This window comes from Lytechinus pictus, chromosome 2 (genome assembly GCF_037042905.1).
Source record: "Lytechinus pictus isolate F3 Inbred chromosome 2, Lp3.0, whole genome shotgun sequence".
NCBI lineage: Eukaryota > Metazoa > Echinodermata > Echinoidea > Temnopleuroida > Toxopneustidae > Lytechinus > Lytechinus pictus.
The window spans coordinates 37,185,306-37,211,471 of NC_087246.1; the positions used below are offsets into that span (position 1 = coordinate 37,185,306).

The 26,166-nt window shown below is 35.9% G+C and overlaps 2 protein-coding genes across 2 annotated transcripts in view; one reads left to right on the top strand and one right to left on the bottom strand.

Annotated features, from left to right (window-relative positions):
- The window catches only part of LOC129254284 (importin-4-like), a 47,386-nt gene extending 40,325 nt beyond the window's left edge, over nucleotides 1–7,061 (bottom strand). The window contains exon 1 of the mRNA XM_064115687.1: nucleotides 6,910–7,061. The gene's annotated coding sequence lies outside the window, so the exon portion shown is untranslated. The remainder of the gene's footprint in view (nucleotides 1–6,909) is intronic.
- On the top strand, nucleotides 5–26,153 carry LOC129280301 (HEAT repeat-containing protein 3-like). Its single transcript, XM_064115688.1, has 17 exons — nucleotides 5–270; nucleotides 3,334–3,506; nucleotides 3,952–4,039; nucleotides 4,704–4,816; nucleotides 5,402–5,511; nucleotides 8,608–8,751; nucleotides 10,004–10,152; nucleotides 10,800–10,865; nucleotides 11,227–11,326; nucleotides 11,922–12,025; nucleotides 12,597–12,659; nucleotides 13,455–13,537; nucleotides 14,690–14,826; nucleotides 17,336–17,424; nucleotides 19,045–19,188; nucleotides 20,689–20,865; nucleotides 21,305–26,153. Exons 1-17 carry the CDS (start codon nucleotides 115–117, stop codon nucleotides 21,431–21,433), a joined length of 2,025 nt encoding a protein of 674 aa, XP_063971758.1. The 5' UTR covers nucleotides 5–114; the 3' UTR covers nucleotides 21,434–26,153.
- Nucleotides 26,154–26,166: the final 13 nt, after the last annotated feature.

Here is a 26,166-nt window from a genome sequence, read left to right on the forward strand (position 1 = left end):
GTCTGAACAGTTCAAAGGTCATTATGTCCACATGGTTAATGTTATTTTGACACTGACGTGTTTCTCTCAGACTTTGTAAGATTGTAACTTTGAGGAGGTTTCGTCGCATCAAATATGGGAAAATCGAAGAATAAGAGATTCCGTTCAAAGAAGGCACAGCCGACTGGTTTGGAGAGTGTGAAGGAAATACAAGCAGAGGAAGAAGAACTCGGCACGTCCACGACCTCCTCGGACACCGTACAGCTGAAGACAGTCGGAGTGTTGGAGAAGGTGCGCGGGGCCCCGCCCCGGTAGTTTTTGTGTGTGTCGAGTGGTTGAGAGCAAGAGACGTGATTGCGGCCGGGTCGGGTGGGGTCACTTGTTCACTTCTCCCACGTCCCACCCTGCCTTGAGTGTGGGGAATCTAAATTATGTAGATCACTGCAGTATACAATTCACATTTAAAAATTCATTAAAATGCCACTTTAAAAACCATACAGTTGTCATGGCCATGGGGATCAGTTATTCACTGACAGTGACACAAGTCACTGGACCTGGACTCTGGAGCGCTCAAAACTTGAATTTTTGGCATATATTTGTGCAGGCCCTCTATTGATAGAAAGTAAAATTTTAAGAAAATTGTCATTTTTCAATCTCTTTTTTTAATTCAGAAAAAATACTTGAATAAAAGACTTCAATTTTTAAGATAATAAGAACCCGGGGGGGGGGGGGGGCACTTCCATTGACGAGTGGATACCATGCGCGACCATTTATTCTCGAATAGCACCCTAAACAAGTATTTTCCAAATTCTGAAAATGCATCCCTAACAAGTATTGGCATGTGAAACCCTACCCTTAACAAGTCCTGGGGGGGGGGGGGGGAGGGGGGGCCATGCAGTCAAACAAATAAATAAGTACAGCGATGTTTTAATTTTTAAGTCACAGTCTTAAGTTTTACCTTTACCTACATCATTGGGTTTATAGTACGGCACCAGCTTGTGTAAATCGTACACGTAGTGTTGACTGTTGGGGCAGAAAGTACATCCTTTATAAAACATTTTAGTCTTTTTTATACCCACGCAAATTTGACCCTTGACGTAGCTTTCCTAGCGAAATAGATACCCTTTTTTCATTATTTTAGTGGTCTTGACACTCTTATTACGTTACATACGTAACATGCCCTATCTTGGAAAAAGAGATCCTTATTACATGTTTTTTGTGGTCGCGCATGGTATCCAATCATCAATGTAAGTGGCCCCTCTGGGCTTAAGAACCAAGTTATATGATGAATAGTTGTAATGGAAAATGACAGTGTAAAAAAAAAATCAAGCATTTGTCAAGAGAAACAAGAGAAAATAAGCCAAACATTGCCAACCACAGGGAATAGTAACCTTGTTCATTAAATGAGCGGTTGGGATGAGACTTTCTGCAGGTATTTTGTAGCTGGCCCAAATCAGAATGCCCATTATAGCAAAACGGTTAATTATGTTCATTATTGTCCATGTGAGCGCTCTAATTTTAGCTCAATTGTATTCAGTTTTACCCTTGGCCTCGGCCCTCCATTTACAGTAACTTAGAGGCGCTGGTCAGAAAATTGGGACCGTCCCAGTTTACAGGGACTATCTCAGTTTTCAAAGATTCCACCACACAAGAAATCTAGGAAAGTTCATTCACCTGTGCCGACACCAATCTAGTGCGCTAGTCAATGTAAACATATAATCGAGTTTCACAAAAAGATTATTGGAAGACGGCATATCGTGAAAAGACAGTGAACTGGGGGGAATTGAGGTCACTGAATCTAATTTTAGCACTCTCAATCCCCGAAATTGCCGTCTTTGTCCCGCATGGGTAAGTGAAAAAAAAATGTCCCCATAAACAAGGACAGTCTCAATTTATTAAGACATGATTTGTCTTGGTTTATGAGTATATTCTTGTTTTCTGGGACAATCCCAATTTTTGGACCAGCGCCTCTACTGATTTGAATTGTCTCAGTTAACAATTAGATTAGATAATAAATTCAACTGTCTCATACTGATAATAAGCTTTTAATTTGTCATATATAGTCTAGTAGACTACATTAAAATAATCCTCAACACCTAAAACACAATGAAAATTACTTAAAAGTCTCAGAAATTCCATATCTAACTTCTGAAAAAGTAGCAAAATAGATCATCTTTATGTGCTGAAAAATAAACATAACAGGACCTAGCTTGCTCAGCTGTGTGTCGCACGCACGTTTTTAGTATACAAGTTATCTCGTGTGTAAGCATTGTCGTATGCTAGCGAAAATCCATTAAAAAAAAAATTCATAATGCAAGCCTATGTCTATGGCTTTACTATGTATTGTGTGCTGCACAGTGTGGCTTTTCACGACCATACACCGAAACTTCAACAATTCAAGTTTTGACAATGATCTTGAGATTTTGATGATATCGAACCTTAAACCCCTAAAATTAGAAAAGAATGAAATAAGCTATCTATATCTCAGAATAATTGACAAATCTAGCTCATTTTGAGCGGATTACGTTTGATTTTAAAGCTAACTTTGATATCAAAATCCGCTGCATTCACCGTACAGGGGTACAATCATGGTGGATTCTTCCGCCCAACGCGCACATACAAATTTCGTGCACATCCGCGATAGCGCCAATTAGCGCTCATTGTGGATCCTACTGTCTCACTCTCAGTTTTCAATCAAACTAATTGATTAATGTTACAGTCTACAAATTCAATTTTTAGGAAAGTTCAATCACCTGTCAAGTGCTGACACTTATCAAGTGCACAAGTCAATGTAAACATACAGTATCAGGTGTCTAACAAGATTATTGGAAGACGGCAAGTCCTAAACAATATATGGTGAATTGAATCTGTTGGGATCGAGGTCACTGAATCTACGTTATTTTTAGCACTCAATCCCCTTAATTTTGGTTTATGTCCTGCAGCTGCGCAGGGAGAAGTGGGAAAAAAAACTCAATTTATCAAGACACGATTTGTCTCATTTTATGAGGATATCCTTCTTTTTGGGGCACTATCTCAATTATTGGACCAGCACATCTATGTTAATCAGTCTAAAAAATGTGAGTCATACATGGTGTATTGTCTTTGATCATTTGTGAACTTGGTAAATGTCATGTTGGTCAGTAGTAGTCGGCTGAAATACGTCTGGAAGATGTTTTTTTTTAAAATTTGTTTCCTCCTTCAGTCCAGGCCAGCAGATTGGAAAACCGAATGAAAAAACAATGCAGAAAAATGGTAGTACTAAAAATGGGTGAAGGAGAAGAATATATGCAACAATCTGTCAGAGATGCATGCTCTTTGGATGAACTTGACAACTTTTTCTGTCTTCATTTTCAGCTTCAAAGTAGCTCGGCTGAGGAGAGAGAATGTGCCTGCACGTCTCTGGCAAACTTGGTCCAGGATCCCCAAGCACTGCAGACCTTGGTCCAACAGAAAGCAGTGCGTAGCCTTGGGCCTCTTCTCGTTGACCCATCATCAGGTATCCGAGAAGCTGCGGCTGGAGCTTTGAGGTAAATTTCTTTGTATATTTCTGTCTGTCTCTCTCCCTGTCTGTCTCTCTCACTCTCTCTCTTTCAGAAAAAAAGAAGAAGTAATTTTTACTTGCATTTAGGATCTGTGTGCAGATTGTCCTAATTTCCAAGGTTTATTTCAAAGTTAAAGAGTTCACAAACTAGTGGCTTAAATTATAATGCAATTGCAAAGCACTCAGGGGTCAATTTTCTTACAAAAATCGACCAAAGAACTTTCTGAACGCAGAAATCATTGTTGCTATTAAAGACTCAAGATAGGGATTGATAAATAATCTGATGAAAATATGCATTTTGTAAATTTGTAATCTGATGAATTTACAAATTTGTAAATTCAAATTAGTAAATTTACAAATGTTGTAAATTCACAAGTGATTGTTTTATTGTGAATAATGAAATATTAATTTATTTTCTTGATATTGTTCAGGAATCTGACTGTAGCAGGTGGACATGATATTTGTGACCATATGATAGATGAAGACATCATGACCCCTCTAGTTGCATTCCTACTTCAGGTAAGAATCCATGTCAAAGGTTATTGTATACTCTATACACTTTTCTTTATGGCTTTTGTCCTCAAACAACTCAACAAATAGAGTCAATGTTTTTAGTTTATGTATTAAAGATATTTCACTTATTTTCTTTTATTATTATTTTTTGATTGATTGATTGATTTATTCATTAATTCATTTATCTATTTCATTTTTTAAAATATTCTTTTATATTTTGTTGGCAGGCTCAGGTCAAATTTTAGATCAGTTGTCAAGCTATAGAGTATCATGAAAGGTTAATGAATTTTCAACTAAGACATTGACCTTGTTGGAATGTGATAAGAGCAGGCTCTTAGTCTTTCTGTCATGAAAGTTAGATGAGGATGTCATTTATGTTGAAGAATCTACTTATTTGCCATTTCAGAGTTATTAATGAGACTTTTCCTTGAATAGTAAACTTGACAGCCAAGCATACAACATCAGATGATGAACATTGAATCTGTTATAATCCCATAAAATGATCAACCTTTTTGTAGACCTGTCTAACCTCCATTTTTGTCCAGTTTTAATTCACTGTACAAACTGCTCATGCCATGATAATTTAAGAGCAGTACAGTTATGATACAAGCTAGAACTAAGATATTCATTTGCAATTTAGTTGTTTTATGCCAATGAATGTTATGTTTAGTATTCAGATGGAATTCCACAGACCTCTGCAAAGCATAAAGAGAATAAGATGCCTCAGCATGACTCAAGTTTAGAAGCATTAGTGCAAGCTGTACATCTTGTCTGGAATTTATGGTAAGATTTTTAGATTTCATTGAGGACTGTTTATGAGGTGGAGAGAATGATGATGATACTGATAATTGAGGTGGTTGTGATGATGATGATGATTATAAGGATCGTGAGGATCGTGATCCTGATGATCACAATGATCATAAGGATGAAAATGATGATGGTGATGGTGAAAATAATTGATGTGGTGGTGATGGCGGTAGTGGTGGTGGTGGTGGTGGTGATGATGACGACGATGAAGGTGGTGGTGTTTGCGATGATGGAGTGGTGATGGTTGGGATGAGGATGGTGATGGTTGGGATGAGGATGGTGATGGTTGGGATGAGGATGGTGATGATGATATGTCAGAGGTCAAACAATTCCTCTTCTAACCCCCCCCCCCCGTGTTTCTTTCTAAATGCTATCTTTTCTTAATTTTTTTCTACTTTCATTCATTCTATCTTTCTGTCTGTCTCTCTTTTTTATTTCTTTTGTTATTAAAAGAAAGTCTTTGAAAAATGAAATGAAAATAACATTTCATTCCAGTTGTGAGTTGTCAAGTTTTCTTTGAAAGTTCATGATTGTGATTTGAACTTTTTCCTCCTTTCTTAGTGAGAGTAATAGTACAGCAGTAGCCATAGCTAATCAACAAGGTTTAGTCACAGTCTTCCTTCACTGTCTTCAAGCCTACCCAACTATGGTGGATTTAGCCATCTGTGCAGGTACGTCTATTTCACACCCTCTCATGAAACTGAAGAGATGCCAACCATTCTTTTTTCCCCTGCATATCTTTTCCTTTGTTTGCTATGAACAAGGTGATATTTTGTATGTTATGTTATATTTCCTTTAAATTTCTGATCAAGGAGTATAATGCCCATGAGACAAGATGGAAATGAAATGCAGTGACCAACTAAGAAGCTTAGCTTGTTGGCCATAGTATGAATTATAAATGAAATAGTGAGTGTGTGACCTAATTAGTACCTGGATGTTATTTATATAACTGTTTTGTGAAACTAAGAAGAAACATTAGAATGCATGAACATTTTGCAACAGATTCCTATGAATGTGATTATAAAAGGTTTTTCTGTTCCATTCAAATCAACTTTATTTTGAATGAATGAAAGAACAAACGAACGAATAAATATATGAATGACTTACTGACTAAATGAATGCTATGATTAATTAATTTGATTAATTGAATTAATAAACGAGTGACTGAATGAATGAATAATATGATTAATTGTTTGATAAAGTGATGAATGAAACAAATAATGAATTAATGGATGACCGACTGACTGAATGAATAATATGATTGTTTGATAAAGTGATGAATGAGATAAATGAATGAATAAATGGGTGACTGACGAAATTATGTTTGAGTAAATCATTCATGAGTTTGTGAATGAATGACAATTGACTGGCTGAATGAATATGATTAATTGTTGAATAAATGAATGAATCATGCAAAGTTGACACAAACATATGAATATGGAATGAATGACTAGTTAATCAAATTCTTGAAATTCATAGTTAATTCCTTTATAAATAACCCTGAAATTGTGTCGTGCCCAGTAGCCATGTACCTAATCCAAGGTCATTTCGTGCACAGGTATGCATGTAGGTAGCTCCCAATTACTGAACAGAATAATACATGATAGACCCACAGAGTAGAGGGGGCTATTTCTGCTTGAAAAATATGACAGTTGAACCTCTCACAATAAAGACATGTTCTCAGTGAAATAGTGCATCGATTGTAAATATATGTGCATCGTCCAATATTCCTCATACAATCAGCTAGGTTCATGTTATTAATTTCCAAGAATTCCATTTAAAAGGTCTTTCCAAGAACAAAGACCCAAGAGGTACCTGTATTTGAATGAACAGAAGGCGGTTTTGTGGAAATAAATACAAAGGGGAAAAAAAAGCAGGAGAAAAAGCTATTTAATTTCACCTGATATAAAAAGAAGTAGACAGATTTATACAAGTTGCTTTAAACATTTATGTACATACACCTATACGCCAAAGCTGGCCGCATGTGCAGACAATGTGCAATTTAGGTACCAAACATATGAGCATTCAATTTAATTTGCAGAGCCTTTATGAAAATCTTCTGTACTCACCAAGTCTTGAAAGTATTCTAGGTTGGTTTTATAAATCCTTTTAAGAGAGGCAGTGAATAATTGAAATAAGGACTCGGCAAGCCTTCCCTTTTTCTAATTTTCATAGCTTTCCTAAATATTCGTTATTTCGCACATGCGCTCAGCCTAGTCTTGATTCTTCAGACCTTGGTTGCCATACAAGGCCTCTGTCCTTGACACTGAATGTATAATTTGCAGTAGAGTTATGAGAAAACCGCATTTATGCTGATTTTCCTACTTCTTTTTTAGACGTTATATAAAATATGTAATTTTAATAGAAATCTGTAATCATCAAATAGATTAACCAATTTTCAAATGTAGACAAGGGTCTGATCCTGTAAACTAGTCACATGAAATAACAGTCCAACATTCAGATACTTGCATAGTGAAATCTTGGTTCAAGCTCTGTTCTCCATTCATATAGTGTAGTTTGCGACAAGTCCGGACATGTTTGGGATATGACCTTTGTGTTGTTCATTCGTACCGACGCTCACCCATTGAGAGAACGTTTGATTATTCGTTAAGTGATTAGATTGTAATAGTGAACGCACATGGACAGTCTGATTTAAGCAGTGCTTGTGATTTGTGTGAATGTCCAAGCAATTCTGTTTGCTGGGTGAGGTCCTTTTTGAGGATTGATTTTATACAACCAGCAGTGCACAGTTGATAATGTGAGTGAGAAGATTTCATTTGAACTTTCATAAATGTCTAGCACTGCAGTATTAGTTAATTGCATTTAAAATTTAGCTGGGTGAAGTACACATCATATAAGGGAGAAGCATACAAAGTTTTATTTGAACATTCATATATGTCTCGGAGTGGTCAGTTTGTTTGAGATAGAATCTTGCATAATTTATGTTCAACAGTGTTACTTGATGATGTAATTGTAAATGGGATGTGTTCAATTTTAATAGCAGTATTTTATGTCCAGGAGTGGTAGTTGACCTTAAAAAGTTCTTAATTGATCTTTCTTGCACTAATTGATTAATTTGATGAAATGTTAATTAAAAAAATTAAATGCAGGTGAGAATCTTTCAAAGCTAAATTAAATAAATCCATTAGATCTAGCTTGGCATTTTTATCTTTACTTTAATCTAAAAGCATGAATAGTGTTATTATTAGTATCGATATACTGTAGTCTGTTCTTTGTCGATTTGTGCTTATAAAAATGAGTAATTTAGTTGAGACTGGAAATTTGTATAATTTTCACTTATTTGTATTAAAAAAATAATATGTCTATCAATTTATATAAGAAATTGATGTTAAAATGAATTAATACAAATTCTAGTCATCAAGGATTAGAATTGGTATTGTCACTTTGGCAGAGATGTATATTTACTGATGTTTCATTGCTGTATTTATGGCTTTTTTTCTTCCATGAAAGTTTATTTCAATATGAAACCTGCAATGTGAAATGTTTTCCAAACTTTGCGATTCATTCTTACAATCAGAAGTAAGATTTAATTCACTGGTTCCTTAATTTCAACAATTTGCAAAGGTGTCAAAATCCAGGTGCAAATTGTGAAACATCCTGTAAATTTTCTTGCATGATATTTATCTTTTAATTATAATACCTAATTGTCATTGTATTGAACTGGGTTAATTCTGCTTGCTTACTGCTCAAAAGTGTTATATATCATATTCATTATGATTGCTTTATTTCCTTTGTCTACCATACAGCGCAATGTCTTCACACCTTCACAGAGGACAACCTATTGGCTGCACAAGAACTCTGCAAGCCAGATCGGCTAGCCGTGATAGAGAGCGCCCTCATGTGTGAGAACTCCTCTATGAAGTTGACACAACTTCAGACTCTGACTGCTGGTAAGAGTCATTAAAATTTGTTTAAAAAAAAGTAAATGGAAAATCTAATTTTATTTGAACAGTTATTAGATATTGGATATAAAATTACATTGATTTTTGTCTCGCCTGCATAGCAGAGCAAGACTATAGGCGCCACTTTTTTGACGGCGTTTTCAACATTGAAATCTTAACCTAAGTTAAGTTTATGAAATGTCATCATAACTTAAAAAGTATATGGACCTAGCTCATGAAACTTGGACATAAGGATAATCAACTATTACTGAACATCCTGCCAGCGTTTCAAGTCACATGACCAAGGTCAAAGTTCAGTTTGGGTCAGTAAACTTTGGCCCTGTTTGGGTTTTTTGTTTAATTGCCATTATAATTTTGAAAGTTTGTGGATCTAGGTCATGAAAATTGGACGTAAGAGTAATCAAGTATCATTGAACATCCTGTTCGAGTTTCAGATCACATGACAAAGGTCAAAGGTCATTTCAATGAACTTAGATTATGTGTGGAAGTCAAAACGATATTTTAACCAAGGTTAATTTTTTTAAAATGTCAAAATTTTGTATGTATGTGGATCTATTTTATGAAACTTAAACATAAGAGAAATCAAGTATCAGTGAACATCTTGCATGAGTTTCAGGTCAAAGGTCATTTAAGGTCAATAAACTTTACCATATTTGGGGTATTTGTTAAATTGCCATCATAACTGAAATTTTATGGATATAGTTTATGAAATGTGGACGTAGAGGTAACAAGTATCACTGATTGTCTTGCACAAGCCATAGGTCACATGATCAAGGTTGTATGTCATTTAGGGTCAATGAACATAGTATTTTATTATTATGAAAAGTGTATTTTGGGTGAATGATTATTCCATAGTCATTTTAAAAGTCAGCACTGCTATATTGAATCGCGTAATGCTGGCGAGATTGCCAGAGGCGCTCATTTTGTTATTAAAATATGAACATTTACCTTATTAATCATCCACAATAACAACAGTTTATATACATAATCTCTATTAGAGTACATGAAAAAAAATTACAAGTTGCAATAACGGTGAAATATTAATGTGTGAAAGTCCTCAAATATATCAGATAGCACAATAAACTTATTTTTAAATCATCAGGTGCATAGTTTGAAGATTACACTTGTTTTTTAACTGTGCTTAGGAGAATTTAGGCTTTTTTCCAGAAATTTCTGCTAGGCAAGACATAGATCACTTAAAATTAGTCATTGATAGAATGATTTCAATTATTTTTTGAAGGAATCCTGTTCAATATCAGGGGTTGTTTGCCGGCCACCAGTAGAGGGCAGAGTTTCCAAGCCCTCGTGAAGGTGCTTGCTACAACACTTCAACCTGATAACTGTGCGGCAATCTCATCCCTAGTCCCTGGTATTCAAACAAATGGAAATGTAAGTATTCGTTCCCCCTTCCTTCCCCCCCCCCCAATCACCAGAAAGGGTTCCATGCCATTTGCTCCGGCAACAATTGCTCTGCTATAAGTTCCACACACTAATCAAATGACTTGCTTCAACCCTGGATTTAACACTGTATCCTATCCTAAACCTAATATGAAACTATCTGTATCGTTCAGTCAGCAAAATACCAGGATTGGCACATCACGCTAAACCTGAAGAGCATGCTACATGTGGAGTGGCTTGAAGTATTAATTGATATTTAATTCATTTTTTAAGGAGATAATGAGTTAACTATATCTGCAACCTTAACCCTACATCTTAGATAAAATAAGCCTGGAGCAATTGTTGCAGGAGCAAATAATGTTGTGTCATCCAGTAAAGAGAGCTATATTGGGCTATTTTGAGATTTTGATACAAAAATAATTAAAAAGACCTATGAATGTTTTTGAAAAACAAGCATCAGCCAAATTAACTCCCCATTGCCTATGTTACTTCTCGACCACATGTCAATAGTTTTGCTCTGGTGGAAAATAGCTATTCAAAATCACTTAAAAGTGAAGGTTGTCTCTTTGTCAACCTGTATAACAGTTCTACATTTTATAAAAGTGTAACAGATTTATGCTAATTTCATTTCATTTCAGGTTCAGAATGGAGAAGTTGAGAAAGGAAAAGAAGAAGAAGAAGAAGACACAGCAACGCGTAAAACGGTAAGAATTATTTCAGTTAAGATTTCAGTCAAGCCTCTGTCATGAATATTTTGGATATCTATTTTGTGAATAAAATTACAAGATTGAATATTCTTTATGAAGAGGCAAAAAATTGTACTTAGAACGAGAAGATACCATTTTAAAGCATATTTGGGACAAGTCATGATATTGCCAATTTAAATTTAGTACATTCAAGGCTTTAGGATTGCAAGAAAAAAAAAGATAATTGCTGATTTCGATGTAGATCTGTGGTGATGTTTATATTATTGTTTAAAAAATGTTATTGATGCAGAAGAAAATAATATATCAAATCAATTTAGATTAATAAAGAAATGGTTAATTGGTCATGTTTGTCTTTCAGTTGCCATGGAAACTAGAAAGTGATCTTTCTGAAGCAGAGGCCCTACTTCAAGCCCAGCAGGTAGCATTAGAAATCATCTCAAATATGTGCTGTCCTGAAGGTACGTCACTGTCCCTGGTAATCCTGCGATATGTTCATGTCTATACATCTACACGCTCTTTTATGATTGTTCACTTCTATCCTATTCATGGACATGCAATTAAAAAAAAAAAATTCACACTCACGCACACACACAATCACATGCAGTCAGTAGAGTGCTCTAATGGCCAGTTACACAGCTCTGCATTTTGCTGCCAAAAAGGCTATTTTTTTCTGTAAAATTTCACTTTGAAAATAATTATGTAAATTCTGTGGCCCATGTCTGGGACAATCCTAATTCCAAATTTCATTTAATTATCTGTTTGTCTGCAATGAATAGTGAAATAGATTGATGACGTCACTGAGGGCAATAACTACTAAAAATGAGGACTATTCGTAATTTATTTTGCACTGAAAGTTAGTCAATTTTAGAAATTGTGTTTATTCCACATGAAATGTTATCAAATATGGTCAAAAGTATGAAGACCTTCAAAAAAAAATCCCTCATTGCGTCATCAAGTGAAGTGTATGATCCCTTTCACCCATAATTGCAATTACATAACTTGAAATCTATTTTTGATATAGGGATAATGCTTTAAATTTCTGCTGTGTTTTAGATGATGATGATGATTGGGAAGATATGGAGTCATGTAGCACTAGCAGTAGTAGCAGTGATGACAATCAAGATAGAACAGAAGATGTAGCACCACCACCTATCATGGTATGTTTTTTATGTATTCTATATTTTGTGCATTACTTTTATTTAGGTATGTTATGTGGAATGTTCATTTTATTCTGAAGGGATTCAACTTCTTCAAACCTGCATGCTCTGAGCCCGTCTGTTCACATTGTACATAGAGAATATGGACAAAGTTCATTGATCAGTGCGAAAAGGACTGCCCCCCCCCCCCCTTTGTGAAATGTTCATGCTGCATTGTTTCATGACTGTTTTTGTCAAGTCTCACACAACTTTCGAGACCAAATTTGCCACACCCGTATACGCGATTCTGAAATTATGCAACATTATGTGATACCATGTGCAAATCCAAATCCAAATTTTGTTTCCAGCATTCAAAATACCCCATTCCTACTAGAGATTCAATATTTTCCAACCTCCCTCATACATACCTTGTTCCACTTGTTCCAACGGGTTCAAAACTGCTGCTTGTTTGCTCTGTGGGCAATGAGTACGTACCACAAACTTTTTTTTGTTTGTATACCATTACATATTTTTTTATGAATTGCATTTGTGTTGAAGGTCAAATACATTTGATATTTTGTCTTTTTTGTAGTCTCCTTTATGCCTCTCAGCCGAAATCCACAGTGCTTTATCGGACCAGTGTATACCAACTAAGGCAAGTATTCAAGTTATGTTTACAACTGGGATTATTGTGATAAAAGTATAGTCCACCCCGAAACAAGTTGATTTAAGTGAAGAGAAAAAAAAATAAGGAGCACAATGCTGAAAATATAATGAAAATCAGATGAAGATAAAGTTGTAGCATATCAAGTTTTGCTTGGTTTCGCAAAGCAGTTGCATGCACAACACAGTGTATACCTTCTAAGGTTAGTATTCAAATTATATCGGGACTGTGATAGAAGGCAAGTCCATCCCATCAAATCAAGGGGGGAATCACATGATATGATTCACTTTGCAATGATGTTTTGAATATGAATATTAGATGTTTTAATCTGATGGAGGAAACAATTATTGCTTTATTTTGTTGAAGATCCATTCAGTTGTATTGTGCACATCATATAAATTCTTGGAGTATTACATGCACCTAAACATGTAAAAGACATCTTAATCACAGACACTGTGCCGTCTAGTATTAAAAATAAAGTGCCCACATAGTTACCAAAATGCGTATGGCATTTCCATTTATTTATATGTAGGATAAAAGATCACTGTTGATTAAATGACTTTGCTCACGGGGATAGGTGCCATCGCCAGGGATCAAACGCCGGTTTATTCAGGCGCCTTGGACCACTCGGCCACGGCACCTCCGCAAACCGAGACGTGCTAATTTTGCTTCTGCATACCGCCCCCCCCCTTAGTTTTAATTCTCCACCAATTTATATGGATCATCTTGATTATAGGGAAATAGCAGGCATACAATTCCTTATTCTTCTAATTTATTTCTACTCAGATCCTAGAGAAAATAACTTTTCCTGACAGAACACTACTTCAAAAATTGATATCACATAAGGAAGGCAAGCCATTATTCAAAGGGTAGGTATTTTCTTATTCATGTTTTTTTTTAGTAAACTTCCATTTTATGGTCACTCGTGTGCCATTTTTCACAATTTCTTCTTTTTGAGGTTACTTGTTGAGAATTTAAAATTTCTTTACTTATTACTTATTCAACAAAGGTTTTGATCATACACATCTGGAAACAGAAATCTTAGATGTCAGTCATGCTTGCCAAAGATATCTCACTTTTTCATTCGTGACTTGCAAGATGCAATGATTTCTGACGTTGCTGTGCTTAATAAAACTGGATGTTCATTAATTGCTCTAACTTTTTGAAATTTAAGCTCTTGGTGCCAAGTTAAATGGAATGGCTGTTAAGATGTCTTTAGTTGTTAGTTTAAACTTTTGCAAATATACCTCAGTACATGATAGAGTGTAGACTTGTCAGAGAAAAATCTGTATTGGTTGGTTATTGTAGGAAAGGAAGGAAGATTATAGTAATATACTACTCTTAGCAAAAATTTCTTTTGGTCATGTAAGTTTCCTTCCAAATTCTAATGCCATAGTTCTACATCATTGTATTTAAAAAAACATAAAAATGCACAAAATTGGCAGTTCTTAAATCATTCACATTGTTCGAAGCACTATATTTCTAATCAGTTTGGCCAACTGTGAGGTTCATAAAAGCTATGTGAATTGCTTTGATTTCATATTTTTAAAATAAAAAAGTCCATGAATTTGAAAAAATGTTAATCCAGTTAAATTCAATGGTTAATTGCGAATCATTTCAATTTTGATCGTCTTGCTTAAAAAGTTCTTCAAATATGTTTTAAGTCAAATGTGTCAACCTGATGGTGATGTGTTTTCCAAAGTTGGCATTATTAGGCAACAGTATAACTTGTTAACTTATAACTTATTATAACTTATTACAATGCTTTATTTTCATTTGGAAAAATCTTTTGATTTCTTCTTTTCAAGCATGTTACAGACAGACAGGGAGGGGGGGGGGGATAACCATACCGTGATGTAGTAAATGGGCATGTCATGTACTGCATTTCCACACACAAAAAAAGAAATCAGATAATTTTTTTTAATACGTTTGTAAATTTAAATGCATAAGTGTTATCAATCAATAAAATTGTAAATATCACTAATTCTCAAAATGTAATTTTCCTTATTTTCACTTTGAAGCCTACTGAGAGTCCAGAGCAGAGCCCTCCTTTGTCTTCATAACATGGTTGCAGCAATGGAGCTGGAATCATTAGGTGGTCAACAAGCCCTGGCTTTGCTTCTAGATAAGCTCCTAGTCCTAGCAATGAATGAACCAGGTATACAATATAGTCTAATGTGGAATTTTTTCATGGTTTGTTGGTAAATTGCTGATTAATTTACACAAGTTTCATAAATTAATAAATGACAAAATGGCAAACAAAAGCTGGAAATAAAAGGTAGAATGAAATGAGCCAAAAGCTAAATTGGAAATGAAGAAAAGGGACAAGAGAAAAGAAGAGAAGAACTTAATAACACGTCCAGGATGCCGAGGAATGATAATATCAGGGATGCCACTTTTCCGTATTTATACGGAATTCCGGCTTTTTTCCTGCCATCTGTCTTATTTCCGTATTTCCGACTTTTCCTGTTTTCTGTGTATTAAAAAAAACGGAAAGTCCTCCTTTTTTTCCCCCTATCTCTCCCGATTGCGATGCATGTCGATCGACCGAGTGAGAGATATTTCCCTGAGATATTTGCTTTTATACAGCACATAATTTATAAACGCGCGCACTGCCTACTACGTTCATTGAGTTATGCTTTTATCAAGGCTTTCTGATTAGAATTATCGATATCCTGGCCAATCAATGCGAGCGACAAGTTCCGAACGCACGCACATAGACAAGCGCAAAGCAGCGGCACGAATCGTGGTATAATAGCGACTGGTAAATACGTCTGTAAAGATGATGACGTCATCCAAGATGGCAACTTACGATGACCAACGAAGGAATCGAGGATGACTAAGTTTTGATCATCATTTGAAAGGGATTAGCGGTAACTGCGGTCTAAGGTACGATGTTTCTGAATTTTATATATTTTCTCGTGAGTTTGGATGTAATTATTTTTTTATAATGTGACATTTTATGTTAAAAAAACGATCCGAAAATCGGGTTTCCGCTGAATGTTAGATCAAACGTTACTGCTGCATGCTGATACGGAACCCAGGAACGCTTTCCGGGCCGGAGCTCCCTGGGTTAGCTGATCGTTGTCTTTATGTACGGGCCAACAACTCCAACAACTCTTCAGTCTATGTATTGGTGAGTGGAGCCAACGCGGTTCAGCTGAACAACCAAAATACAGAGACTGAAGCTTTTGGTCTAGCGTTCTATGAGAAACACACAACTACCGTCAGTTTTTAAAACCTAATTGACTTCAAAGTCATCGATCACAACAAGGTAAGAAGCCACTTGGTCCTCCCCCCCCCCTAAATTTGAAGTGGGGGCGGACCGGCCCCTCTCCTAATTTTTTTTTTTTTTTTTTTTTTTTGCTTGTTCAATTTTTTATCTGTGACATGTGTCCATCCCAAAATTTAAGGTGGACCCCCCTAAATTTTGTTTTTCTTGGACACTGTCCCGGCCCGCGATAATTTTCAGTATTTTTGGAGGACACCTAGTGGCATCCCTGTAATATAGAATGGGAAGAAAGATGGATGGCATATAACATTGTGTATGAAGTCTATCATAAGCATGGTAAATTTTGTGCAATAACGGTCACAATCAGGACAAAGAAATCCTAAGCCAAAGGCTAGACATATCCCCCTGTTATACGTTACATGTCCCTACCTAAGTAAAGCCTTACACTGGCAAGAGTTCTGTTTACTTTGGCTAAATTAATCTCCAAAGCTACCAGGGGCTCTGCCCCAGACCTCCTAAAGTAGGGGCTCTTCATCTGTAACCTTCTAAGGGCTCTATAACGGGCCCTCTGTGTTGACCCTTCCTGCATTAAGCTTTACGTTGAAGCACTGGCGTACGGGGGAGGGGGGCTTGGTTCCACAGCCAAAGGAAAATAAAAGAAAATAAAGGAGGCAACGAAATGAAATGAATTGAAAAAAAATGAAATGTGATATGTTATGTTATTTGCTGAATATAATGTAACTGAACATGTCAAAATGTGTTTCAAAATTAGATTCACATAAAAAGTGATTTTTGTTTCTCGCTCGCTCGGGACTTATATTAAGCAACTTTTTGCCACACGCCATACTGTGCCCCTCTTTTTTTTAAAAACTTGTCACGCAAGTGCCGCATAGTGCTTCGCCCTAATGCTCGCGCACAATCATTAAAAAATCCTGTTCACAGCTAGTGGCAAGTGACCGAGACAATAAAAAGAGAAAAGGGAATAGAGAAGGGTGAAATATGATATGTCAAAAACTATTTTTAAAAAATGGATTTTTGTCATTAAAAAAAATTTGTTTGCTCGCTCGCAACTATTTAATTTTTTAAAAATATTATTATAAATTTTGCCCGATACGCCCTATCTGGTTCCCTCAAAATTTTTGCCTCATTATGCCACTGCTTGTTCATACTATCATATGACCAGGAAACTTACATTTGATTTCAAGATGGAGATATTTTACTGCAACCGTTCCCATTCACATGAAATGACATTTGGGATTACTTGTACTTTGGAATTCATCATTGACTACAAATTATTCTTTCACATCATTTACATGTATGGAGTAATTGATTACTCGTTGTAATTGATTCTCCCGCTGTGAGAACAGTTTTCAGAACTGAAGTGGCTACCCTGGGTAAATATACCGTTAGTATTATTATATATTTTTTTTCCTAGTTCCAGTCGGTGGTGAATTGATAGAGGCCTTGACTAGTGCACTGAGAGCTGTCCTTCAGAAAATGGCTCAGAATAATTACATCCCAGAGGTAAATATTGAAATCCATATTGAATTGTTAGCAATGGATCATGCAGTTGTTATTAATATTTGTTCTGTTACAAATATGTAATTAATTTTTTAGCTACAGTAAATCAATATAGACTTCTTGTTTCACATAACAGACCAGCAGTTGAGTGCAAATTGCAATTTATTTAAAGAATTAAAGGACAAGTCCACCCCAACAAAAAGTTGATTTGAATAAAAAGAGAAAAATCAAACAAGCATAACACTGAAAATTTCATCAAAATCGGATGTAAAATAAGAAAGTTATGACATTTCAAAGTTTCGCTTAATTTCACAAAACAGTTATATGCACATCCTGGTCGGTATGCAAATGAGGAGACTGATGACGTCATCCACTCACTATTTCTTTTGTATTTTATTACATGAAATACAGTCCGACCTCTCTTATCCGGCCTCCCCTTATCCGGACGCACACTTGCCGATATATATATTTTTTTTCAATTCAATCTAGTACGTTGGAAAACGAGATTTCAATCTAAACTCAATCAATCCTACGCAAACTCACTTTGATTACATATATTTTCCAATATAGTCTACCTACAACCACATTATTTTTCATGAAAATATCTCACCCAAATCACTGGAAAAATAATTTTCCAGTAAATCAGGATAGGTGCTGGTCCCAACGTGTCCGGATAAGAGAGGTCGGACTGTATGAAATATTCTAATATCCTCATTGTCAAGTGAAACAACAATTAATTCCTCCCTGAACATGTAGTATTAGCATTGTTTAATACGATACAGTTCAGTCAAGTTGGTGCGTATTGTCAAATCTGTAAAATATGAAATATTGTATAATTCGAACAATAAAAATCAAAAGAAATAGTGAGTGAAGGACATCATTGTCTGTCTCATTTGAGTTTGAATTTGAGTTGTGCATATCTGATGTTTTGTGAAAAATAAGCGAAACTTTAAAATGTCATAACTTTCTTATTTTACATTCGATTTTGATGAAATTTTTAGCGTTATGCTAGTTTTATTTTTCTTTATTTATTCAAATCAACATTTTTATGGGGTGGACTTGACTTTTAATTTTGTTACTGACAATTGACTTGCAATTGATTTCAATTTTCTTGCACACTCTGTAAGCCTCATCTGGTTTCAACTGTTATCAATTCGATAGATTTACAATACAGTGCGCCATCTATTGGTTGCAGCGGACAGGCCAAAATTCTCAATGTATCATGGGAAAAGGTCTACATCTGTTGCGCGTGCTAGTGCTAAAGTGAATGCATGCATGCGATAATTCAGCACCAGCTGACGTGGCTGGACCGGACATGCTGTTTACTAGGGTCCAGGAGGAAGGAGAGGAATTTGCCCGCATATTTCTTTGCGAAATTTAGACCGTTTTTGGTGAATTTGTGCGCTGCCCGCGTCTGCACGCAATGTCGACCCCAAAGTTAGAAATGTGGCCTGTTCGCTGCAACCGATAGATGGCGCACTATATTGGTTCAGCATTATGCTTGTCTGATTTTTTCTTCACCATGAAAACCTTTAGAAGTTTCATGGTTCTAACTGGTATCCTGAAAAGAAACGTCAGGTTTTATCATTGTATTGAAGCTTTCTTTGTCTCTTTGTTTATCAGGCATTGACAGAGGTACACCTGACCAGGCTATGTTCATTTGGTGAGGCCAACGCATCAAATAGAATCAAAGTAAACCTTGTAGGAGTGCTTGGTAGCATAGGTAGTGTCCTGGCTAAGAGAGATAGAACAGAAGAACTGCTCACGGTGAGTGAACTTCTCTCTTTCTTTTTGAGTGAGGCTATGTATTCAAACCTCTGCCACATTCAATTCCTCACAAAAAGGCATGAGCTAATGCATCTCCTTTTGCAACTTGTGTCACACATCTCTCTAATCTGGTATTTAAAGGAAGATTTTCATGTGTTTATGGGGAATTTGACATCATTCGGATATAAGTCACCCAGATTGGAATGAGATTTATGACCAGGCCCCATTACACAAAGGATAGCAATTAATCACTAATTTGAAAGATCAAATCTGATTGGTATCTCATCAGTCTACAGAGCAAAATGCATGTGCAACATTAATCTTGATAGGCCAATACAGTTAGCGATTAATCGCTGACCATTGTGTTACGGGCCCCAGCAGACGTGATGGAATGCCACTGGAAATTACCTTATGGTAAGTCAATATCTCCCTCCCTGGCCGGAGAGTTGCTGGAGGCTGAGCAGGCTTGGCCAAATAATTTCTTGCTGGTAGACCCAAGTTTTCTTGTCCCCAAAGATGTCTCTGTTACAGGTGTGTTCAATGCTTTTCATAAAGTCTGGGGTCAGCAAACATCCCACTCACCATGAAAGTTGTTGCCTATCTCTCTGTAATGATGAATATTCTGCTTTTATGTATTAAAAACAATGGCCGGTATTCTGAAGTCGGGTTTAACTTAGACCACGGTCTAACTCTGCTAAAATTGCGGGGAGCCAGAATAAAAAAATTATGTTTAATGTATATTTCTTATGTTTACTCTTTTGTTTCCTTTTGCTTTCATAATGAAGGAAAATACTTCAGCTATCATTCCCAGACAATTATGAACAAGTTGGGTGTCATATGAGTTTAATAAATGGAATGTGTAGTGTTAGGGATTTGTGCCCCAATTTGGCTCTCCATAGTTAAGCCACAGCTTTAAACCAGGGTTTAATTTAAACCTGAGTTCAGAATACGGGCCAATGTCTCTTGAAGTGATTTATATAACTATTTGGTCATTTGATCCTGGCTTGTCTATCGGCATCACATACCTGATCTCCACTCCTTTGAGTAGTCAAGTCACTCATACTGCTTAGCCAACAACAGTAAAGATTGCATCATACCTGCTGGGTGTTTCATAAAGCTAGTCGTAACTTACGAATGACTTGACGCGCGACTGGTGACTCTTTCTCGTGGTACATGATTATCCCTATGTAGCTGACATAGCACCTAAGAATGTGTTCCAGTTGTGCGTAAAGACGTCTGTAACTTGACGAACAGCTTTATGAAACACGTACCAGGTACACATGGGGCCCATTTCACAAAGACTTGCAACTATGGTAACTGGCATTATTGTAACTCCCATGAAATCCTTGATTGTGATTGACTGCTGAGTCCTGTTACCATGGTAATACCAGGATAATTACCCTAGTTTGAACTCTTTTATAAAACAGGCCTTAGGATAGAGATGGGTACGTGTGGATGAACATCTATTATATACAGGATATTGCTTTTTCATCTTTATAGGCTGTTGGAAACCAGCTGCTGGAAGTAGCCACTAAGGATGGGTCTCTGTGGGTAGCAGCAGAGGCCCTGGATGCAATCTTTGATACCTTTGGTGATGGAGTAATGGCCGATAGGGTGGCCATCGAACTAGGACTGACTGCCCGTCTGAAAGCCTTGGTGCCACAGCTCAAATCAAAGGTACAGGTAACTCTTTAGGGGACCACAGGAATCTGTTCAATTTAGGTGAAATTTTACTGAGAAGATGTTATTATTACATGTTCTGCATTTTTCTCAAAATTGTGTTTCAAGTTGGTGATAATTCGACTTATGGAAGTTTGATTTATGAAGAGTCTATTGTAGGTAGGTAGAAATGAAGACGTGAGAAAGATGAAAATGGTCATTGGTAGATTTCAGGGTCTTTTCATATTAATAGGGAAAATGTTATAATAAAAATGTGATCTTTAAATTGTTACTCCTAAGATGCCCTGATATTATATGACAATTGGCTCAAATTAGCTTTTGGTCGAAATTTTGTAGTCCCACATAAGCATTTCTGTGTCTGTTTCCCCAGTCAGAATTCATATGAAAGAAATTCTCCCAATCATTAATCACCTTCTTCTTTCTGTTTTCTATTCAGTTACGGCAATGTAGAGGAACCTTGGGTGAACACTTGCCCATCATCATGAATGCAAGGACAAACCTAGGAAGGTTCATTAAGTATAAAGAGAATCAAGAGCTTCTACTAGGCACCTATCCATCTGCTTAAACCAGTCACAGCTTCCCTCAATCAGTTCTTCAGTCTTCCCTGCCCCCTCCCAACCCTTCCCCACTTCTCATACTTGTGCTTTCCTCATTGTTTTTGCCCACTTTCATTCCTTTTCTTCATTTTCTTCCTCAAATCAACAGTTTACAAACTTTATATCCCCTTGAGGGTAGTGTCTTATAAAGCAAATTGTCTCTCACTGACCAATTTGTTCTGAGCCAATCAGATACAAGGATTTCAGTAGCTTATAACAGTTGTCAGTAAAAAAATCACTGACATATTTGCAGCATGAAATGCTCACTTGTACTTTTTCACCTTACCTTATTGGATTCCTCTTTGAAACCTTTCTCCTTTTGTCACTCTTCTTTTCATCATTTCATCATTTTCATCCCTCTTTATTTTCCTGTCATCTTTTAATCACCATCTATAAGTTAAATACCGCTGTACCACTTCCTATCATTATATCTGTTTGGATTATCCTTTGAGTGTGTAAATAAGCAATATTTATTGTAAATATGAATAGTAAAGAGAAATATATTTTAACTTTTCTCATTGCCAAACAGAAGCTTCCCGAGTTAGTCTTATGCAGGCTTTATTCTTCCGTGTATAAATATATTTGTGAGATCATTATTGTAAATAATTTATGCAGAAGAATCCAAGTAGTATTGAGAATGTGAGCTGGGGGGAGGGTTTGCTTCATAAAAAAGCTTGCATAAAATCATGCATACTTTTAATGATGTTGAATATAGAAGCCAAGCTGAAATTTGATTTTTTTTCAATTATTGAATCTGATCTGCCAGTCATGAAATATGCAGGGATACATGTTGATTGATATTTGTTAATGATTCACAGGCATTGATAATACATGGTGTATTTTGGGCCACAATCTGAATGGGATAATTGAAAATATGTTGTATTTTTGTTCCTTTAAAAACTTGAGGAATCTCATTTTATAGAATTTTGTATTCAAGTCTTGAATAAAGTCAGGCTTAACATTAGGAACATCTGTATAAATTGTCTTTAAGGCCCACTCACTCACGGCATAACATAGCTTAGCTATATTTTGGGTTCAAATTCAATGATATATTTGTAATATATATTGTTAAAGGGGTGGTCCGGGCTGAAAATATTTATATCTAAATAAAAAGAGTAAAATTCATAGAGGAAAATGCTGAAAATTTCATCAAAATCAGATAACAAATAACGAAGTTATTAAATTTTAAAGTTTATAAATATTTTGTGAAAACAGTTACATGCACATCGTCATGAATATTCATTAGGTGGGCTGATGTCATATCCCCACTTTCCTTTTTCATATGTTATTACTTGAAATCATAAATGTTTCATTTTTTCATACATGTGTAAATGATGCGTCTCTACTATGATGAAATAAGTCACGGCAGTAAATTACCAATGCACTTAATCAGTTGTCAGTCCAATTGTTTTCGTTCTTGGTACAAAAATTTTGAATAAACCTAATTTCATATAATAAAATACAAAAGAACAAGTGGGGATATGACATCATCAGCCCACCTAATGAATATTCATAAAGACAAGCCGAGAATTGTTTCACCGGAATAATGCAAATCTTTAAAATTCAATAACTTTGTTATCCGATTTTGATCAAATTTTTAGCATTTTGCTTTGTGAATTTTACTCTATTTATTGAGATATAAATATCTCCAGCCTGGAGTATCCCTTTAACATATATCTGAACACCATATACAATGTTGCTGAGCTTTGTCATATCTTGATGGGGTTTTTGGTTTATGTATTTGTTATTTCATTACAGCAAAAGAATGTCCTTCAATTGAATATACAATGTCAATATTGTACATACATATATTTTAATTTCAGGTATTTTAAATTTTTACCATTTTCAGCATACAGGACTTAAGTTTTTATTGGTTTTGAGCTTGCTTTAATGGCTATTTACAGAAGTGAATATTTTAATGGTGGTGGAGTTCACTTGTGAAAAATCACAAAAATGAAACCACGCTTAAGTTTTAGTATTGCATTAAGATTAAGAGATTTGCTATTATGTGAATGAATCTTAGGGCATGAGATGTCATGTGGAAAATCCATATTACTTTGAGAATGCTATTGCGAATTATAAGTTAATTGATGATTATGAGGTGTAAAGTCTAATTCTAATTAGTACTGACCTATAGGTTTGCCTAAGTCAAATCTATTTTATCCACAGATGTCAGTTTAACTTGGAGAGATTCAACCTAAAGAGGTATTTAAAGTTTTACATAATGCACAAGTTTACATGTAGTTTTAATTTTGTGTGAATTAGTGATACTTATGCCCGGTTGACACTTGCACGCATTGTGGTGCCCGCATTGCCCCGCATTGATGCGTGCCAGTGCGGGACACTTTATGGCACGACTTGGCTATATCAGTTCACGCAATGTCCCGACACGTTCACGACATGTTTGTGCATTGTTTGCGCATAGTTCGCGCATAGTTCACGCAGTGTTCACGCACTGTCCCGACGTGCTTTCAGCAAATATTCTCGACACCCTATTTCTGTGACGTATCTAGCGCAAATTTAAATATTCAACGTTCTGGTGTTGACACCCTCTACGTTCGTTGATTAGAACGACTCACATTGATCACGTGGTCTGCACTCACAATTTTGCGCATGTCATTCGCGAACTATGCGTGAAGTATGCTTGACCTATGCGCAAAGTATGCGCGACCCTGTCGTGAACTAGTCGCGAACTGCGTGCCACTACCCCGGGGGTGGGGTACCCACTGTTTTTACGCCACGCACTGGCACGCATTGGCACGACTTGTTTGCGCATAGTTTGCGCACAGTTCACGCACTGGTGCAATGCGGGAAGTGCGTGGCAAAATTTTCAACATGTTGAAAATTTTTTTTCGCTCTTCACGCATTGCTGCGCATTGCCGCTCATCGTCCCGCCCCTTCCCGCAAGTGTCGAAGCATTGGCACGCATGACGCAATATCAGTGCGTGAACTATGCGGGAACCGAAAATCGTGAAAGTGTCAACTAGGCATTAGACTGCCACGATGACGATCATTTCCTCTGGCTTTGAAATTTGTTAAACCGTTTGTGAAATAGTGACCACATTTTCTGATTTTGCACAACAACTGTTAATGTACTTGTACGTGTAGAGTTATAGGGGTCATACAAAGTGAATAGAGAAAGGGTAAGAAAATCTCAACACAGAGTGTGCCCATTTTGTCACATTAGCAGGTTTTGTTCAATGTTAACAAAAAATAATAATCACGATAATGACTAAAATCCCTAAGTTGGCAAGGTGATAGGAAAAATCATCATTGTTCATCCATGCCTATTGGCAAATATTTAATACATTAACATATTATTTATTAATACATATATCTTGTACATGTACTTAACTTGAAAATGAATAATGTGGCAATGCAAGAAATATAGTCCTGCCAATTTGAAGATTAAAAGTTGATCAAATAAGGATTCCAGTATATCATTGACAAAAAAGGGTAGAAGTATAAATAGCTCATGTCAAATTTGCAGGTTTGTCTTTGTTATCATGTAACCATATCATTAATTTGATTTTGTCTGTTCCCCAATGCCTCAATTGCCTTAATTATGAAATGGCTACCAGTATCAAAGGGAGTAAAATTCAGACTTTATTATCATACATACAAGTGAATTGATAAACAATTAGACTCTTGTATTGATTCTATGATTGGCAAATATTCTTATTTGAATGATATGAACAAATCATGAAAAAGGTGAATTTTAAATAAATTTCTTCAATATTTATGTGTATAGTAATCTTCACAAGTCAGTTAATGTTTGTAAAACTGAGGGACTTGTATGGATAATAGTACACTCGTAGATGGTGAAGTTGCTGTAATGAGTTTGGAAAGTAATGCAAACTTTTACGAAGTCTTCTGATGGCTGTATAGATGTTCAATTACTTTATCCTAGGATTCACAAACAAGAAAAATCATGAATGATACCACATCTTTATTGTGTAACCCATTGCAAAAGTCTCAACTAAATGTGATTCTAATGGTGTTCAAAATTGCAATTACTGCTTTTTACATTTGGCAGAATGTGGAGTTTTGCCTACAAGTGAATCCTTTTAGAATTTTTCTTAAGCAGTAAATGTTGACAAAGGCAGTACTGCTGGAGAGCAGTAGTTTACAGGGTCTTTTTACTGCCTGAGAAAATTATTATGATCATAATGATAGTACTCCGAGAGATTTTGATTGTTTAAACCGTTCCAAAGAGGGTGCCCAGGGCCCCGTAACATAATGCTTAGCGATTGATTATGTGGCTAATTTCTACAATTGATTGAATTGAGTATTTGGTATGATCAATCGCAGAAGTCGGCCCCATGATCAATCGCCAAGCATTATATCACTGGACCCAGGCCATCTAGAATTATGTGATTATATACATATATACTTTTTATCATTTCAAAATCCATCCTCAAATTTTATGTTGTGTTGGTGTGTCAGTGTGAAACCTGTTGGAAGGACTAGCCACTAGGCAAAAAGCAGGCTATGTACTTCCAAACAGCCAAAGATAAGGTGAGTGTTGGCTCATAAATAGCTTTTAATGTGTCATCTAATCCACCTGCAAGTTTCACAATAATGCGCATAAGAGAGAGAGAGAACATTTACTGGTATGTTGATGTATATATATATATAATGTAAATGGATTTTCGAATAAAGTGTATAAAAACATCTTTGCTCTTATAATTTATGTTTGCTT

What these genes read in the sequence shown, in the direction of transcription:
- LOC129280301 (XM_064115688.1), top strand. Translation starts at nt 115, where the DNA reads ATGGGAAAATCGAAGAATAAGAGATTCCGTTCAAAGAAGGCACAGCCG. An exon ending in GTATTCAAACAAATGGAAAT is followed by an intron (nt 10,153 to 10,799) that starts GTAAGTATTCGT and finishes ATTTCATTTCAG; the next exon opens with GTTCAGAATGGAGAAGTTGA. An exon ending in GGCAAGCCATTATTCAAAGG is followed by an intron (nt 13,538 to 14,689) that starts GTAGGTATTTTC and finishes TTCACTTTGAAG; the next exon opens with CCTACTGAGAGTCCAGAGCA.